Source organism: Corella eumyota, chromosome 2, assembly GCF_963082875.1.
Source record: "Corella eumyota chromosome 2, kaCorEumy4.1, whole genome shotgun sequence".
NCBI lineage: Eukaryota > Metazoa > Chordata > Ascidiacea > Phlebobranchia > Corellidae > Corella > Corella eumyota.
Genome location: NC_137491.1, coordinates 1,935,150 through 1,951,893, shown reverse-complemented (window position 1 = coordinate 1,951,893; position 16,744 = coordinate 1,935,150). Strand labels below are relative to the sequence as shown.

At 28.3% G+C, this 16,744-nt stretch overlaps 3 protein-coding genes across 4 annotated transcripts; 1 reads left to right on the top strand and 2 right to left on the bottom strand.

Annotated features, from left to right (window-relative positions):
* Nucleotides 1–453: 453 nt before the first annotated feature.
* Nucleotides 454–2,571, bottom strand: LOC145742835 (reticulophagy regulator 3-like). The gene has a single exon (XM_082560658.1). It carries the CDS (start codon nt 2,523–2,525, stop codon nt 1,338–1,340), a length of 1,188 nt encoding a protein of 395 aa, XP_082416784.1. The 5' UTR covers nt 2,526–2,571; the 3' UTR covers nt 454–1,337.
* Nucleotides 2,572–3,318: 747 nt separating this feature from the next.
* LOC145743532 (uncharacterized) lies at nt 3,319–4,967 on the bottom strand. Of its 2 annotated transcripts, none has more exons than XM_082561519.1 (3): nt 4,856–4,967; nt 4,453–4,653; nt 3,319–3,783 (listed from the first exon to the last, which is right to left on the bottom strand). In XM_082561519.1, the coding sequence occupies exons 1-3, from the start codon at nt 4,957–4,959 to the stop codon at nt 3,777–3,779; spliced, it is 312 nt and encodes a 103-aa protein (XP_082417645.1). In that variant the 5' UTR covers nt 4,960–4,967; the 3' UTR covers nt 3,319–3,776. The 2 variants fall into 2 exon arrangements, with proteins under 2 accessions (XP_082417645.1, XP_082417642.1); XM_082561516.1 differs by having other exon boundaries at nt 4,470–4,653.
* A 6,266-nt stretch (nt 4,968–11,233) lies between these two features.
* Nucleotides 11,234–16,436, top strand: LOC145741229 (uncharacterized). The gene is made up of 6 exons (XM_082558779.1): nt 11,234–11,373; nt 11,915–12,020; nt 12,378–12,527; nt 13,346–13,904; nt 14,253–14,415; nt 14,874–16,436. The coding sequence occupies exons 1-6, from the start codon at nt 11,256–11,258 to the stop codon at nt 15,830–15,832; spliced, it is 2,055 nt and encodes a 684-aa protein (XP_082414905.1). The 5' UTR covers nt 11,234–11,255; the 3' UTR covers nt 15,833–16,436.
* The last annotated feature ends 308 nt before the right edge of the window (nt 16,437–16,744 follow it).

Sequence of the window (16,744 nt, the reverse complement as noted above, 5' to 3'; positions counted from 1 at the left end):
ATTTTGCTCTCATGTTGTAGCGTTTTTAAGTAAGGCGTTATAAACGATATGAACTTCTGCTAAGCTAGCACTTCATCAGCAACTTTTAAATTTTGAAAAATTATAATCTAAAATATCCCGAACTGCTAAAGGTAACTTGAGAATAGGTTGGGATAACGGATGTTACTCTATGTTAACTCGTGAAGTCGACCTTTTCACATCTGGGATAAATAAATATATAAAAATAAATTTCTTTTTCTAGAAGGCCCCTATTACCCAAATATTTTAATACCATCTTTATTAAAAAAATAAAGCATCTTTAATTTAGCCCCCACATTTATTTGTTTATGAGATGTATATACTTAAATAAATATTAAATTTACTGTTTGAAATGCAAGAAGAAATATTTACAAAATAAAGAAACAATTATATTAACATGCAAATGTTGACATGGCAAAAAATAATATATTAAATCTACATTTTTTGATTTTTTGGGTTTTAATTTAAAATTTTTTTTTTAGATATCATTTAATTGAAAATTCAGGTTCTTTTTTGTGATTCAAATATATGCAAACATAAAATTTATAAATTGTTATCAAACACATTAAATAAAAACATAAAATGCTTCGAAAAAATATAAAGTGCAAAAAAATTGAAATAATGTCATAAAAATGTATAAGAGTTTAAATTTGAACTTATTTAGTAAAAGTACAACCTATAGAAGATTTGAACTGTTTGTGTAAAAAGAAAGGATTGTAAATGCCAATACCTGCAAAAAAGTTATCTAAGTCCGTATTTAATTGACAAAAACTAGTTTTATTCGAAATACAATATTCACATATAATAACCCTTTTTTATGTGTTTACTTAAAATAAAAAACTGTACAATTAAAGCGGCACCAGCATTTTTACCACTGGCATAATGTTAACAAACAACAAAAAATTAAAATTTAAGAAATGAAATTGGGGTCTTTTCTTGTTAATGATAAAGTTGAAAAATTTAACAGAAAAGCATTTAGCATTTGAAAACAATTTAAAAAAACAATCTTTTAACATGCTGGTTACCAAATTTAATTAGAAAAAAAAAGAAATTTTAAGTAAAAAAAATGGATTATTTGTTAAAATTTCAAGAACAGATTTCTTGTGTAATTCTTTACCAAAAAATAAAATGAAACTATTAACTAACAACATAATCAAATACCTAATTCGTATATACTTTAAAATTTTACATCACACTTTTCACCATTTCAATAATGCACTTTTTACCATTTCAATAATGCAAAAATATTGTTTAAAGAATTTATCAGTAAAGAATAAAACTAATTATTGGTTAACTGGCTAAATATATTTCTAATCTAATTAAACAAGTTTTTTAGCTGTCGTTTCATCAGACTCGTAATCTAAGATTTCAAAGTCACTAGTTGGCGTCCCAGAGCTTGTTGAAGACAAACTATTTTGGGTCACCAAGTTCGGATTGACAGTTTGCATAAACGATGAAAAAGTATTCTGCATTGCACCACTTAATGCACTTGACATTGCTTCTTGTCCTATAGTAGATAATACCTGCTGTTGTATGTTGACTGGTAATTGATTAGAGGCACTTTGTAAGTATGTTGGTATTCCGAAATCATCGCCCTCCTGGTCTTCTTGTAGATTTGGAAATTTATCTGGCAGAGCAGTTAAGTAAGTCTCATTTTGTACTGAAAAACTTGGAGTACTTCGCCCTGAAATATCAGAGTTAACTTTGCTTCCGCCTTCATTTTCTGAGTTTTCATTGCTGTCCACCGTAGCTTGGGCCAAAATGGTCGCTCTTTCATCATCTAATTCTGGGATAAATTCAGAAATATCTTCATCGGGGTTTAAGGAAGGAGCTGACCTTTGATTTTCAACTACAACTTTCGTCGCAATTTCTAAGATTTTGTTCGGTCGTTGCCTAATGGTGTGTTGAAATTGAAGTATAAATGGTTCCAGTTTCATATATATTGTCCTTGGCACATTATTAATGCTAATTAGAGGCCATAACACGGCACTCATAAGTGCAACATAAACTAAAACAGCACCCGGTAGTTTTCGACCGATTCCCATTATAATTAAGCAAGCCGCACAAAAAACAATGCAAAATTTTCCTGGAAAAAGTCGTTTTATTTCAAGAATATGTTCAACCTGATAACGAGTCTTGATATAATATTCTGCCAGTTTGTCACACATCTCTGGCAGACTTAGAAGCATTGGGTTCAATTCTCCCCACTCTGCTAAAGAATCTGGCGGAATAGCTCGAATTTCCGGCCAAATTTTATGTTTCCATAAATCGATCCATACCAAAAATAACATAAATGACGAAAAATAACCGATAAAATGTTGGCTTCGGATTGTAACATAAAGGAATATTATATGAAGTATTATCATAAAAATGCTTGAATGTAGAGGTTTCTCCCAGACCAAAAGTCGTTGAAAATGTAAAATCACATTTTCGTAACTTTTCAGTTTGTTTAAAATCCAGTGAGAAATTCTTTCATTTTCATTTACATCTCCTTCACCATTTGACATTTTGTTAAAAATTTATCAAATTTTTACAAAAAAATTGAAAAAAAATAAAAACTAAAAAATATTTTAAAAATTAGAAAATAATTTTTCAAATGTCCTTCTTAAAAACTCTATTTTTCTTAACAAAAAAGATCTTCAGCATAAACCTACCTTAATAAAATACAGTTAGTAGTTAGAGTGTTAAATCTGTTAATTGATGATTATAAACACTAATTAGATAGAAAGAAAACTATAGAAATTTTGAAGCGTTACGTTTTTTACGATGCAGATTTCTTCAATGATATATGCTTTATTATATATCATTTGATTTGTTAAAACTGTAAGTTTTACTAAAGATTTAATGGATCTCTATTAGTTTCGCACGCCCGAATTTAACAAGGCGTTATAACCTAATGATGACAATTGTTCAACTAGCTTAAAAATTAGTTGAAATATGTTTTAATAAGTATAACTTAGTCCGCTTTACGAGTCAGATGTGTTAATGGGTAAACTAAATATGTGAGGGTTAGGGTAAGGGTTTAATTTATGCAACCTTTTTGTTTAATTACATGTGCCGCATTTTGGTTACACACCCTGTTTATGTAGGGCATGCGAAACTAATAGAGATCCAATTTAATAAATCTATACTTAATTTTTGAAACCATTCATTTTTCATTTGCATTTTATCGAATTATTGAAATTTCAATCACAAAATTATTTTACTTAACAAGAAGTTGTGTTGTTTGTTATTGTAAATATTAGACCCAAAACAGACGTGGTTAAAATTAAATTTATCCTCATAATATCTTATTTTTAGTTGCGTGAATAATATATTTTAACCGGTTGCATTTAAATTTCATTAATTTAAAACATATATACAGTAAAAATTACGTTAACAAAACAAATTATTTATAACAAAATTGAAACACAAGACAAGTTAAAAAATTTATGAAGATATCAAAGCTTACTTAATTTTTAAGCAAAAATAAGTTTTTTAGGATAAAAAACATAATATTTAAACTTGAACCGAGTAAGTATGGTTAGCTTGTTCGCTGTACACAGTTGGTGAAATTTGTTTAGTTTCAATTACTTCCGTATTTTCGTTTGAATTAAACGAACTAGTTTCTTTTAAAGTAGTGCGTCTGAATTTTAACATTTTTCGACTACTAGACGCTTTTGACCTTACACAAACGTATAAAAATATAAATCCAACCAAAATGATTGAGAAAATTGCAAGGCCGATGGATATAAGAAATAGGCGCTTTACATACTTTTTCAGTGCCTGTGAAAATAAATAAAATTAATACAATAAAACATTGTTGTTTTGTTTTCTTTATTGATGAAGAAAGGTCCACTTTATGACCCAAACATAGAGTAACAATAGTTATTACAGCCCAGTCTTGAGTTACCCTTAGCAGTTTAAAATAATATAGATAAAAATTGTTTAATAACTAACCCACCTATTGGATAAGGTTTGGCAAAAGTTTGTACTGTTTATAGTAGCCTTACTTAATGGTGTTACAGTTTGAAAGCAATAGAGATTAAATCCAGGACCTTATGTAGTGGAGCCAAGTTTTTTAACTACTACACCACCTTAAACAAAACTTTTTCTACAAAAATAGAAAATAACATGCACAAAGATTATCTTAAAAATTAAATAAAAAACAACAGCGTAGTGGTCAGAACAATTGGCTACACTTCGCTGCTTGAGGTTCTTGGTTCGATTCCCACTGCTCTTATGTTTTAGCACCCTTCGAAAATCTGCTAAGTCAACGCTCAATCAGCAGTTATAATTTTCAGAAAATTTTAATTATTAATATCCCAAACTCTCAAAAGCAACTCGAGATTGGGTCAGGGTAATTGATGTTACTCTATTGTAAAGTCGCAAAGTCGACTTACCCACATTGAAGATAAATAATTACAAAATATATAAAAAAAAAAAAGTGTTTACTTTAAAAAAGTGTTTACTTTGATTTCCTTGTCGATTATAATATTCACCGAATCCTCGTCGATGCAACCATTTATTAAATCCTCACCATACGTCACCATATTGTCACGCATGAAGTTTATCATGACGTCATCTTCGTCAGCCATGACGTCATCGTCGGCAGGTATGACCTCAGTGGTAATGTAATCAGAGTAGGAGTATTCGCTAAACAGTTTTTTTTTTTTTTTTTTAATTTGTTTAAAAAATAAAAAATTTAATTTAAAAATTAATTAAAATTAAAAAAAAGTGATATAAAAACTACTTAAACTTAAAACCAATATCACAAATATATAGTCACCAGATTTTATACAATATTCTAAGTTTAATAACCTAATTATTATTAAAATAAATGTAATCTCTTACTAACCTTATATCGTAGTGATAAGTATTATTATTTTTATTTTCACTAAAAACTTTTGTAGAAGAAAAAACTAGTAATATCAAAACTCGAAAATCAAAAAAGTTGTTCATAGTATCGAACTAATATCGAAAATAAACTGAATGTTAAGTTGTTAACGCATTTTGTTAAATATAAAGCATAAGGAAATGAGCTAATACGTTTTCCAAACTTTCCATTGAAATTTTTTCTATTTAGAAGCGCGTGTAAATCTGAGTTCAAAGAATTTGTGACGTCATAATTAACCTGGTCCTGTAATTAGAAAAAAAAAATAGGTTTTTGATTTTTTAAGCGGCCTTATTAAAATAATATACTTAAAATTAAAAAAAGTAGTTTAAAAACAAAGCCTTACGTATTTAAATTTTTTTTAATTTTTATAAATGTAAATAATGTTAATATTAAATAAAAATTTAAACAAATAAAAAATAACCCCCCTATTTTTATAAACAAATGACCAATTAAACCTAATTTTTTTACGAAATAAAAAACAATTAATAATGTCAAACTTTTTTATTTATTTTTTGCGCATCAATAAAAGTAACAAAAATATACACAAAAAATATTAAATAGAAATCTTGTTGTTTACTAAATAGGTTGTTTATTACGTTATACTTGTATGACGTAACAGTATAGTTAATATGACGACAGTGTATATAGGCATTAAGCCGCGTTGAATTAAAATAATTTTTTTAATCAAATTTCAGTTAAATTTGTCAGAATAAAAAAAAATTAAAAAAAAACGGTTTTTAAAAACTCGGAATATATTATAGGCAGCAGGTATTCCATTTATGACATTAATAGTCCACCGAGTTCCATATAGATTAACTGTAAACCGTCATTAAGTCACGTGACCCGTAATTACGAAGTCCCCAGGGTTGTGACGTCACAAATTAATTGAAGTAAGACTTAGTAAAGGTTCTTAAAATGTCATCTGATTAATGTAGTCGCAAATTTCGTTTAATGTTAGCTGGTTTCAATTTAGAATTAAGATTTTTGCATTTTTTATGTTATATTCTGCTGGAGTTGTAGTATTCTGCTTGAGTTGTAGTTTTTTTAAAGTAAATTAATTTCTAAATTTTAAAGCTTTTATTCGGTTAAGGTAAGATCTTGCCTTACTTATATATAAATTAGAAAATAAATTCAACTAAAAATAGGGCTAAATACATATTTATTTACCTAATAATTACGGTTTTTAAGCAACTTTAACGTCCTTAAAACAATTTTAAAATTTACTTTTATTTAAACTTATATTATTTTTTTAGTTAGACATTTCGTATCAGCTCGAACAGTTATTGACCGACAGAATAGATGGTTTATGACGAAACACAGACATACAGTTATCTTATTGTCATAACTTTGTTACATAAATGTTAGAATTGAGTTTAAAAAGTTAGACAAATTAAAAAAAAAACGATAGTTGTTTAGAATAGTAAAAAAAGCATTAAATAAATATTTTTAAACAATTTTTTTACTTTATATTATCAAAATTCGAATTTTAATTTTAGTGTATATGGCTTAAAGAAATAATAATAGCACAGAGAGTACAATTTAAATTAAAATATCTTTGATTTTTTTTTAGTTAATAAGTTTTTTTTTAGTTAATAAGTTTTTTTTTAGTTAATAAGTAGTTTTTTTTTAGTTAATAAGTAAATTTTTTTGTACATTTTTATCCTTGATGTGGAAAGGTCGAATGCGCGACCTAAACATAGAGTAACATTAGTTACTCCGGCCCAGTTTCGAGTTGACTTTAGCAGTTTGGGATATTATAGATTGTAATTGCTTAATAATAAAACTACCATTTAGTTAATGGCTTAGCAGAATTTCATATCGTTTATAGCGACTTACCCAAGGTCGCTATAGCATAAGAGCAGTGGGGATTGAACCCACGACCTCATATGGTGTAGCAAGTGTTCTTACCACTACGCCACGCTGCCAGTAAATAGAACCTAAAATGTAAAGTAACGTTTTGACTAATTTTTTTGAATTGATCTGTATATAGAATCCTATAAAGCAACGTATAATCATTTAGTAAAATTAAAATGTACGTTTTTATATTTTTAAAAAGCCAAAAAAATGTTTTTTTAAACCAAACCCTTATAGGTTAAGTGTTAAAAATTTATCTGTTAAAATTCTGTTATAATAAATAACGGTAGAAAGGCAGGTCTGTACGTATAGCAACGAATTGTGACGTCATATTTATATTTCTTTATTAATATTTACCGGAGTGTAACTAATACCAAGCTACGTATAATGCCATTAATTTCGATAATTCATTGTCCGTGGTATTATGAGGTCACAATTTCAATTATTTTTTAACAATGAATTTTTGAAGTGATCAAAAAATTTTTGTGGGAACTTATTCTGAAGAAAAATTATTTTTAAGTATGAAAAATTTTCGTTTAATATTTTATTTTTTTTTTAAATAAGTTTAAAAAGTAGTAACAAATTTAAAAACGTTCTTAGATAGCATTTAACTAGACATTACGTCAATAACTGACAAAAAAGTAAAAAAAAACTAATTTAGAACAGTATTTTAAGTAAAGTAAAGCAGAGTTTAAAAGATCAGCGAAAAAAAACAAAAAAATCGAATTTTTTAGGTTAATTAAATTGACATTTGGTCTTATAATAAATTTTAAAATGTAACAATATTAAAACCCATTTATGCGGTCCGTACAACCTATTTAATTATTTATAGAATAAATGTTTTAGAAAAAGATGTATTGATTTTTGAATGTGTTAAATCTTGTCTTGTTAATGTAATGATATTACATAAAATAGAAAACCTATTGATATTATAAATATTTTATAAAATTTCTAAATTTGTTCGTTTGACGAATTGAGTTATTAAAAATAAAAATAGTTTAACTTGTAAAAGAATTAAGTTTTAAATTCTAAAATATTTTAAATTGAATTTTAAAAATTGTCTAAAAAATAAAAATGTTAATTTTATTTTTAATAACATGTTTTTAAACTTTTAATTAAAAAAAATTACTAAAATGTTACAGCTTTATAAAAAAGATTGAATTGAAGAGCAATTAGTAGTTAAGGGTATATAGCTATTGATTTAATATACTTATTAGGCTTAAGAGATAGAGCATTAATCTTAATTATCACTAGCGAAGTTTTTTAAAATAAATACATAGGATAAATTATCGGGGTATAAAATTAGTAAAAATCGATTGAATTTTGATTACAATTTTAAGATGGTCCAATGGTAATATAACTAAGTTAAAAATCAACTAGATTGTATATTATTTACATTAATGGAATTTTTAATTAACTTATACTAAATAATTTTTCCGAATATTTTAAAATTAAATAGTATTTTTCAAAAACAACTAAAAAATTGGCTAATTACTATTATTTACACCTAAAAATAGAAACAGTGCATTTTCGAATAAGAATAAAAATTTTAAAAGTTTAATCTATAAGCGGTTTTTATTTTAAATGATATTAATTATCGAATTACACGACCTTTAATAAATATAACCGTAAAAAGAATTGCCGTTACGCTTAAATTTTAATGTATATATAAAAACAAAGACGCTAACTGTAGTGGTTACTATGAAGTTTTCATATTGTCTAATCATTAAAGTCAATATAACAACGACAATAAATTTGCCTTACAAATTGATAAGTAGTTATTAAGTGCTACTTCAAGGTACCTTATCAGATCAAGTTAATATTAACTTTATGTTAGTTTTAAAGGTGCCTATAGTTCAGCCTTTTGTTAAGATATAAGTGTACTAAAAGTCAAAAAATGTTATTTTAATTGTTGACATAAAGTATTATTTATACTTATGATTTAAAAAGAGAAAAACGGTTTGGAAAATTAAAAAATGTTTGTATTTACGTTTTGGCATATAGTAACACTTGTTAATTAAAGAATTTCCAAAATATTGTGTATTTAAATGAATTATTAAACAAAGAAAGAAAATGAAAATAATCAATTATTCATTCAAACAATGTCGTTTTGACACTTGAAAATAAAATAAAACGTAGAACGTACGTAACATGATACGGGTCACAATTATTTTCAGTTAGATTTTAAAGTTTAACAATTATGCTAAAGATTTAGGTCGAAAATGAATTAATTTTAAATTAACATTTTGTATTTTTTTTAAATTTAGGAACTTATACAGACGTTATCTCAATTTTTAACTGTTTGGTGTTTTAAATATAAATTGCTGTTTGGTCATGTGATCTTTTATTAATTTTTTCTAAGGCACTCCAAGATTTTAAACAATATTCTACGACTAGATTTTAAAAGTTCTTCTTTAATTTGATCTAAAACATACTCAAAAACCAACTAAAAAACTAAGTTTAAAATAAAATAAACATTCATTATTACAAACTGAATTTTTAATACTTCTATAATATATTAAAACCGTTGTTAATAATCAATAATTTTGACAAGTTTGATTATATATCATATATGCATTGGTGCATAAAAATGCAATTAAAAAACATATGCTAATAACTTGAACATTATGAGATACCAATATGCAAAAAAAACATTTTTTTAAAAGGAATTTTAACTACTTAATTGAGTTAAATAAGTTTAACTAATTGTGTGTTTTAAATTTTTTTATATATTGGTTATTAGTATTTTTTTAAATATATTAATAAGGATATTTAGCTTATAAATTTTGTAAAAAAGCTGATTTTTTTAGATTTTATAAGTAAGTCAATTTAGTAATTAGATTAGGCAGGGAAAAAAAACATAATTTATAGAATAAAAAATGCTTTATGAAAACGCAACAATAAAAGATTAGGCTAGTTTTAATAAAGATTCTAAAAATGATATGAATACATAATTTTATAAGAAAACATAAGGTTATGTACATAATTTGCTTTCTTATGCTTATTTATTAAAATAAAGACAGTCAAACATAAGAGCGTCACCCTAAATTCATTAAAAATTTATTAGATGAATATTTTGAGGCTATAGCGCCAACGTATTGACGTAACTTCATTTTCTTTATGGTTTATAGGCTTGTCGTTTATTATAAATATCTCTAGCATTTTGTATCAGAAAAAATTAATTTTAAATATGTGATAAGTAACAAAGAAATAAATGTATTATTATTTTAAATATTTATGTTTGTAGGCTTCTAGTTTAAATAAAAGTGTAGCGTTTAGTCTATATATATATCAAATCGTAAATTTTAGAGAATAATTTATTATTACAGTAATTTAAAATTAAAAATTAACAAAAATACCTAATTAATAAAATTTAGAAATATTTTTAAACATTCGTTTCAGGTTATTTAAATAATTAGTAGTAGTAGTGGTAGTAGTACTTTATTATTAGACCTTTTAAGATGAATATTAGAGTAAAGATAATGGTTTAATTAAACATAAGTGCAGTCAAGTTCAGGCAATGTTTTAACTATATTGTAAATCAAACCAAGGCATTCTGAAATTGATTTTAAGTCCTTCCAATTTTAATCAAAACATAGAATTAACTCTCTGCCGACGGTAGGCACCGATTTTAATGCTTTTTACAGGTTTGAATACGTGCGCTGTAGTGAAAGAGTTTAAGTCATCCTATTTTTGTATAAGCATTTTAAATACGGACTGACGACCATAAAATAAATTTAAAAAAAAATAAAAAAAAAATATTTAGACTGAATTTGAAGATTATATATTTATTCCTGGACGTTCAGAAACTTGATATTATTTAGTAGCCCTAGTAAAAATAACTTTTATTAAGAATTTGATTATTTTAGTAGGTCTAACTGTTAACAAATATTTGGAAATTTAAAAAAATTTTTGCCAATGCTTTAAAGATTTTTAAGTTTTTAGAATAAAATATTTGCAGACTTTTATAATGTTTTACTTTTAAGAAAAATATTTTAGCAATAAAAAATTTAAAAAAAAAAAGTTTAAGATTTTAGATTGTTATTTTACCTTGCCAAATTTAAACAAAAAAAACTATAAAGAAATGCAATAATTAAGTTTTTTTTTGTATACATCTTTATCCTCGATGTGGGAAAGTCAATTGCGCGACTTAACATAGAGTAACATCAGTTAATCCGACCCAGTCTCGAGTTGGCTGTGGCAGTTTGGGATATTATAGATTATAATTGCCCGATAATTATGCTGCTGATTAAGTGATGGCCCAGCAGGAGTTCATACCGTTTATAGCACCTTACCCAAATGAGCTACAGCATGAGAGCATTGGGGATTGAACCCACGATCCTATGTGTGGTGTAGCAAGTGTTCTTCACCACGCTGCCGTTACAAGTTAATTTTCATCTCGTACAATTATACAAAAAAGTGTTGTTTTTTAGCCTCAATTTAAAAATGCCAAATAGATATTAACAACTGATAATAAGTTTTTAAAATTGATTAAAAATTACTTAAAATGAGTTGGCATTTTCTCGAACGCTGGATAGAAAAAGCAAACCAACATTCAACTTTGATTGGAAAATTTTGGATAACTTTTTTAATTGTTTGTCGTATGGTGATTGTAGCTTCAGTAGGTAAATAAAAACTTTTTTTAAACTATATCTGTCTCATATTATTACTAGACCTTTAGGTACATATTTGGTACATTTTTTTAATGTCGTAGCCCTTTTGACACATATTTCAAAATGTAATAAAGATTTGGTTTTTAATTTAAATCAAATAATTAATGACAAAATAATTAAAAATCTTTTATTTTATTTTTTGGGCAATAAATCCTATTCAGTTTAAATTGCTTTTTTATTCTAATTTTTTTACAAAATTTAAATATAATTTTGTATTTATTTAACCTTGATATAGGAAGGTTGACTTCACAATATAAACATAAAGTAATATTTGTTACCTTGACCCTGTCTCAAGTTGACTTTGCCAGTTTGAGATATTATAGATTATAATTTCCCCATAATTAAGCTGCGGATTTTTTTTGGCTTAGCAAAAGTTCAAATCAATTAAAGTGCCCAACATAAGAGCTCAACAGCATGGACGCAGTGGGGATCGACTAGGACCCCACTACACCACGCTTCTGGCCTTACTCTAAATCTTATATTTAAATTTTAGGTGATAGAGTTTATAATGATGAACAGAGTGAGTTTAAATGTAACACCCTACAGCCTGGCTGCACTAATGTTTGTTTCAACAGTTTCTCCCCAATTTCACATCTTAGGTAAAAATATTTACAATCTAACTACTTTTAAACTTTGATTTTTTTTGGAAAAAATTAGGTTTAGTAAAAGAAAAAAAGTTATTAAAACTTTTAAAATCTGTTTTTTATATTTTATATTTTTCGTACTGCTTTTTAAAATGTAACCTCAATAAAGATATTTAGACTAAAAAAAGAAAACAAAAACACAAATTATGTCTAAATTTTTTTTTATAAAATTTTGAGGTATTTTAATATTTACTCAAAATTAATTTAATTTTTTTGTTTATTTTAAAATTTTTAACTTAATTTTATTATATGTAATAACTTATAATAGGATTTTTATTTATTATTAGATTTTTTTATTTTTTTTTTTATTAGATTTTGGAGTTTCCAGATATTATTTGTGGCGACCCCTTCTGTTATGTTTGTGGTTTATTCAGCCCATCAAGCTAAAGTTAAAAAACTTTCGGCTCGGAAAGGCCGGTCATTTGATTTCGACGACGACGGACAAGAAAAGGACGCGGCCGGGTAAAAAATTAAAAATTTTCCAATGTCATTCTAAATTTTTTTTTTTTATAATCAAATTTTTTTTTAATTTTAGCTAAAAAATTCACAATATTATGTATATAGACATCGTATTAAATAATCAAGATACTATGACGTATAATAGGGATTTATTAATCCCCTGTTACGTCAATGCATAAATAATAGAGGGATTATAGAATCAAATCAATGGGACAAAGACTGTAACATATGTTGCATAAAGAGAAATAAATTAAAATATTTTCCAAGTACAAATTTATATCTAAAGCACAAAATACAGAATTTTTTTAAATTTTACAGAAATTTTGCTTATTATAATTTTATTTTGTGTTTTTTCTATAAGTAACAGTTTAAGATATAATTATCCGATCAATACTCTAACCAAACTACTTGTATTTTGGCCTTAGTTGAAAAATATTTAAAGCGTACCTAATTAAATACGACAAGAAGGCTGTGGGAATCGAACCCAAGATCTTTTGTCCAAACACGCAATTTACCGTACATGTTATAAGGAGTTAACTAATGTATAACATATTAATATTTTGTCGGTTTATTAATCATAAAAGATATATTTTTTTTCATATCACCTTAAGATGATAGGTTTTAAATTTTTTATTGGGGAAGGGTGTGCTGTTATGAAGTGTTTAAGCTGTCGTTAAACGCCGGGCCCAAGAGCGAATGGTGTGACGTTGGTGCGGCTCGAACTAGAAACCTTTCGGCTCCTAGTGGTCCGACGCCATGACCGGTTCGCCACACTACCGGACAACTATTTATTTTTACTAATTAAGCAATTTTTTTTTTAGAAAACAACGCCTGCTTTCGGACCCTAACCCACAACAAGGTAGCGGGCTTAAAAATGAAGGAATTTATGACGGTAGCGGGCCCGGTAAGAACCCGAATGGTGATCGGTCGCGCCGGAGCAGTCGCAAACCAAAAAGAAGTCAAAGTAATCTTGGCGATTTAGACCAAAATTCACTACAATATGGTCCTGTTTTGCCACAAACAACCTTAATAAGACTACCGTACACTCAACAAGATGAAACTGAGTCAAGAATTAGTAATAACCGTAGAAAGAATAAAAAAAGTCGATCTATAGGAAGGAGTGAGAGTAGTAGCAGCGGTGTGGGCACTTTTGAGCAAAAAACAGCGAGGACAAACGCTTTGAATCGTAATTATAACAACAACCATACCGAAGCTGGACCGTTCGTTTGGCGCGAACCGACGACGCAAAATCAGCCAGAAAACAGCGCCACCAATCCGCAAGAAAATACAGTCACGCAGCCGGTAGAGGGCACTAATAACAATCGACCTTTGACTGATTTGATCGTTTGGATGCCAAGCTCGGACGAGGAAGTTAGAAAGGTAAAAAATAACCACCAATAAAACCGCTTGAGTTATCATAATTATTATTTTTTTTGATGTGGGAAGGTCGACTTTACGACCTAAACATAAAGTAACATTTGTTACCCTGGCCCAGTCTCAAGTTGACTTTGACAGTTTATGATATAAATTATAATTGCGTGATAATTAAACTGCTGATTTAGTTTTGGCTCAGCAGGAGTTAATACCGTTTATAGCGCCTTACTCAATAACGCTACAGCATAAAAGCATTAAGAATTAAACTCAGAACCTTATGTAGTAAAGCGAAGTGTTTTAACCACCACAATGCATTTTTTTGCGTTAGTAATTTAAATTTTTTTTAAATTGCAGAATCGTATTCTTAATGCAAACGGAGAACTCCCTCAATCGCACAATAACTTGTCGCCAAATCATGACGTCATCTATCAGAACCAAGGTCATGACGCAATGAACCATGAAGTGACGTATGACCAATACGGAAGACAAATGCCAACAGCGCCACCTGAGTATCCAGGTTAAGTTATATTTCATTAAATTTTTAAAATTGTTCTTAATTCGATTTTTTTAAGCAGTAAATGTAGGTTAAGAACTAATGTATCATAAGCATAACAATAACCAAATGGAATACCGTTAAATTACCGAAAACCACATAACCGAAAAACATTTGACAAAAGCGCCATTTTATCGACAATATAAATTTTTTGTATATATCTTTATCCTCGATGTAGAAAAATCAAATGCGCAACTCAAACATAGAGTAACATCAGTTACCCCAACCCAGTCTCGCGTTGTATTTTGTAGTTTGGTATATTTTTTCAATTAACCACCCTTCTGCTTTAATCCTTTTCTTAAAAAATATTTTTTTAATTTATAAAAAAATACGACCTAAATGTTTGTAAAATATCGTTTTTAAACATTTAATAATTTGTCAAATCGTTTTCGGAACGATCTTTAACGATATTTGCCATTTAGGTTTAATTGATTCGCCACAGAAAGCTTATACCCACGCTTCTAAAACTTCACTAGTTGGCAACCTAGAACCAAACGATGAAAAACAAAAACTAGAAGAAAAAATCCAAATGGAAGAAACAATTCGACAACAAAAACGGCGTCTCATCAGCGAGATGCGAGTAAAAGCACAGATCCCATCATTTGCGCAGCATTTTCGTTGGTATATAGCTAATGTGTTTATAAGATTAGCCATGGAGGTTGCATTTGTAGTCTTTCAAGTTATGCTATTCGGGTTCGACGTCCCTGAATTGTTTAAGTGCAACAGATGGCCCTGTCCTAATGTAGTCGACTGTTTCGTTTCCAGACCAATGGAAAAGACCATTTTCTTATGGTTTATGTTTGTTTATGGTTGTATATGCGTGGTGCTTAATGTTGCCGAGTTGCTGTATCTTATATACGCATATTGTGCAAAATACGCGAAAATTAGATCAGCAAAATCGGCGCTCAGTCGAATTAGCAAAGAAACAAAACCTGTGATATACCAGGACGAGAACGGGAAAATTCTCTGCCGGAATCCGAGTCCGTTTCCCCGCGAAAAAAAGAAGGGGTACCTACACCCCGACGAGCTAGATGCGATAGAATACCACCGTCAGTTTTTAGGCGAAAACACATCGAGTGATACCAGCAGAGTCGGATTTGATAATTGGCGGAAGAAATGTATCCGTCGACAAGCGGACTACAGGAAATTCGCGATCCACAATCCTCCTATCCACAACCGGTGCCAGAGTAAGCCGAGCAACAACAGCCGGGATCCGATCGGGATGGTGCTGGACTCGGAGGAGGAGCGGGAGAATGTGGATCTCGATTACGATATGATGACGACAAATGACATCATGGAGGAATACAATGAGCTCATCAATAACGACGGGGGAGCGGAAGAGGATCACAACGACGATAACAACCAGGATGATAATATGTAGTTATGACGTCATAGACCCATACTGACGTCACACTTATTTTCACTCTACGTCACCAAGGGTTTTATTACTTCACAGAGGCTAAATAACGTCACATTTCATTTTTCGTAGTGGAAAAAATCTTATTAGTTTATTAATAACAATAGAGCAGCAATGACCTCACAATCATGAGCAATTGACGTCATACCAAATGACGTCGTATGACAGAATAACGATCAATCCGCGAAAAAACACAATTTTAACTTAGTTTTTTATTTAAAGTAAATTTACAATCAAGAGTTCAACTTTAACATTCCACATAGTTAAGAAACGTTTTCCAATTAATACTGGCAGCGTGGTGTAGTGGTAACAACACTTGCTACTGCTGAGCCAGCACTTAATCAGCAGCATAATTATCGGGCAATTATAATCTATAATGTCCCAAACTGCCACAGGCAACTCGAGACTGGGTCGGAGTTACTGATGTTACTCTATGTTTAAGTCGCGCATTCGACTTTCCCACATCGAGGAAAAAAAACAAAAAACTTTCCAATAATTTATCGAATGTAAAAGTAATCGTTTCGCGAATTCAATCAATTTTATTGTTCAAGTGGTGACAGTTTTATGACCGACCTAATTTATTATTTTTCAATTGTTGTAATTTATAAAACGCAATAAATTTTACCGAATTATTTCTTGTAGAAGTTTGGAAATGGATTTAAAGTTTTTAAATATTAGAATCCTTTTTAAATAAAATAGTGTTATAGGCTTTAAAAGAAAACATTAAAATCTATAAAAAATAATGATTTAATTGCTAAAAACATGCAAAATCAAAAGTAAAAATAAAGTAAAACTTGTGCTCTCTAAAATGAATTAAAAAATAACTAATAAAATAATTATTTAAAAAGTATTTTTTGATACTAAAAATTTTTTAAG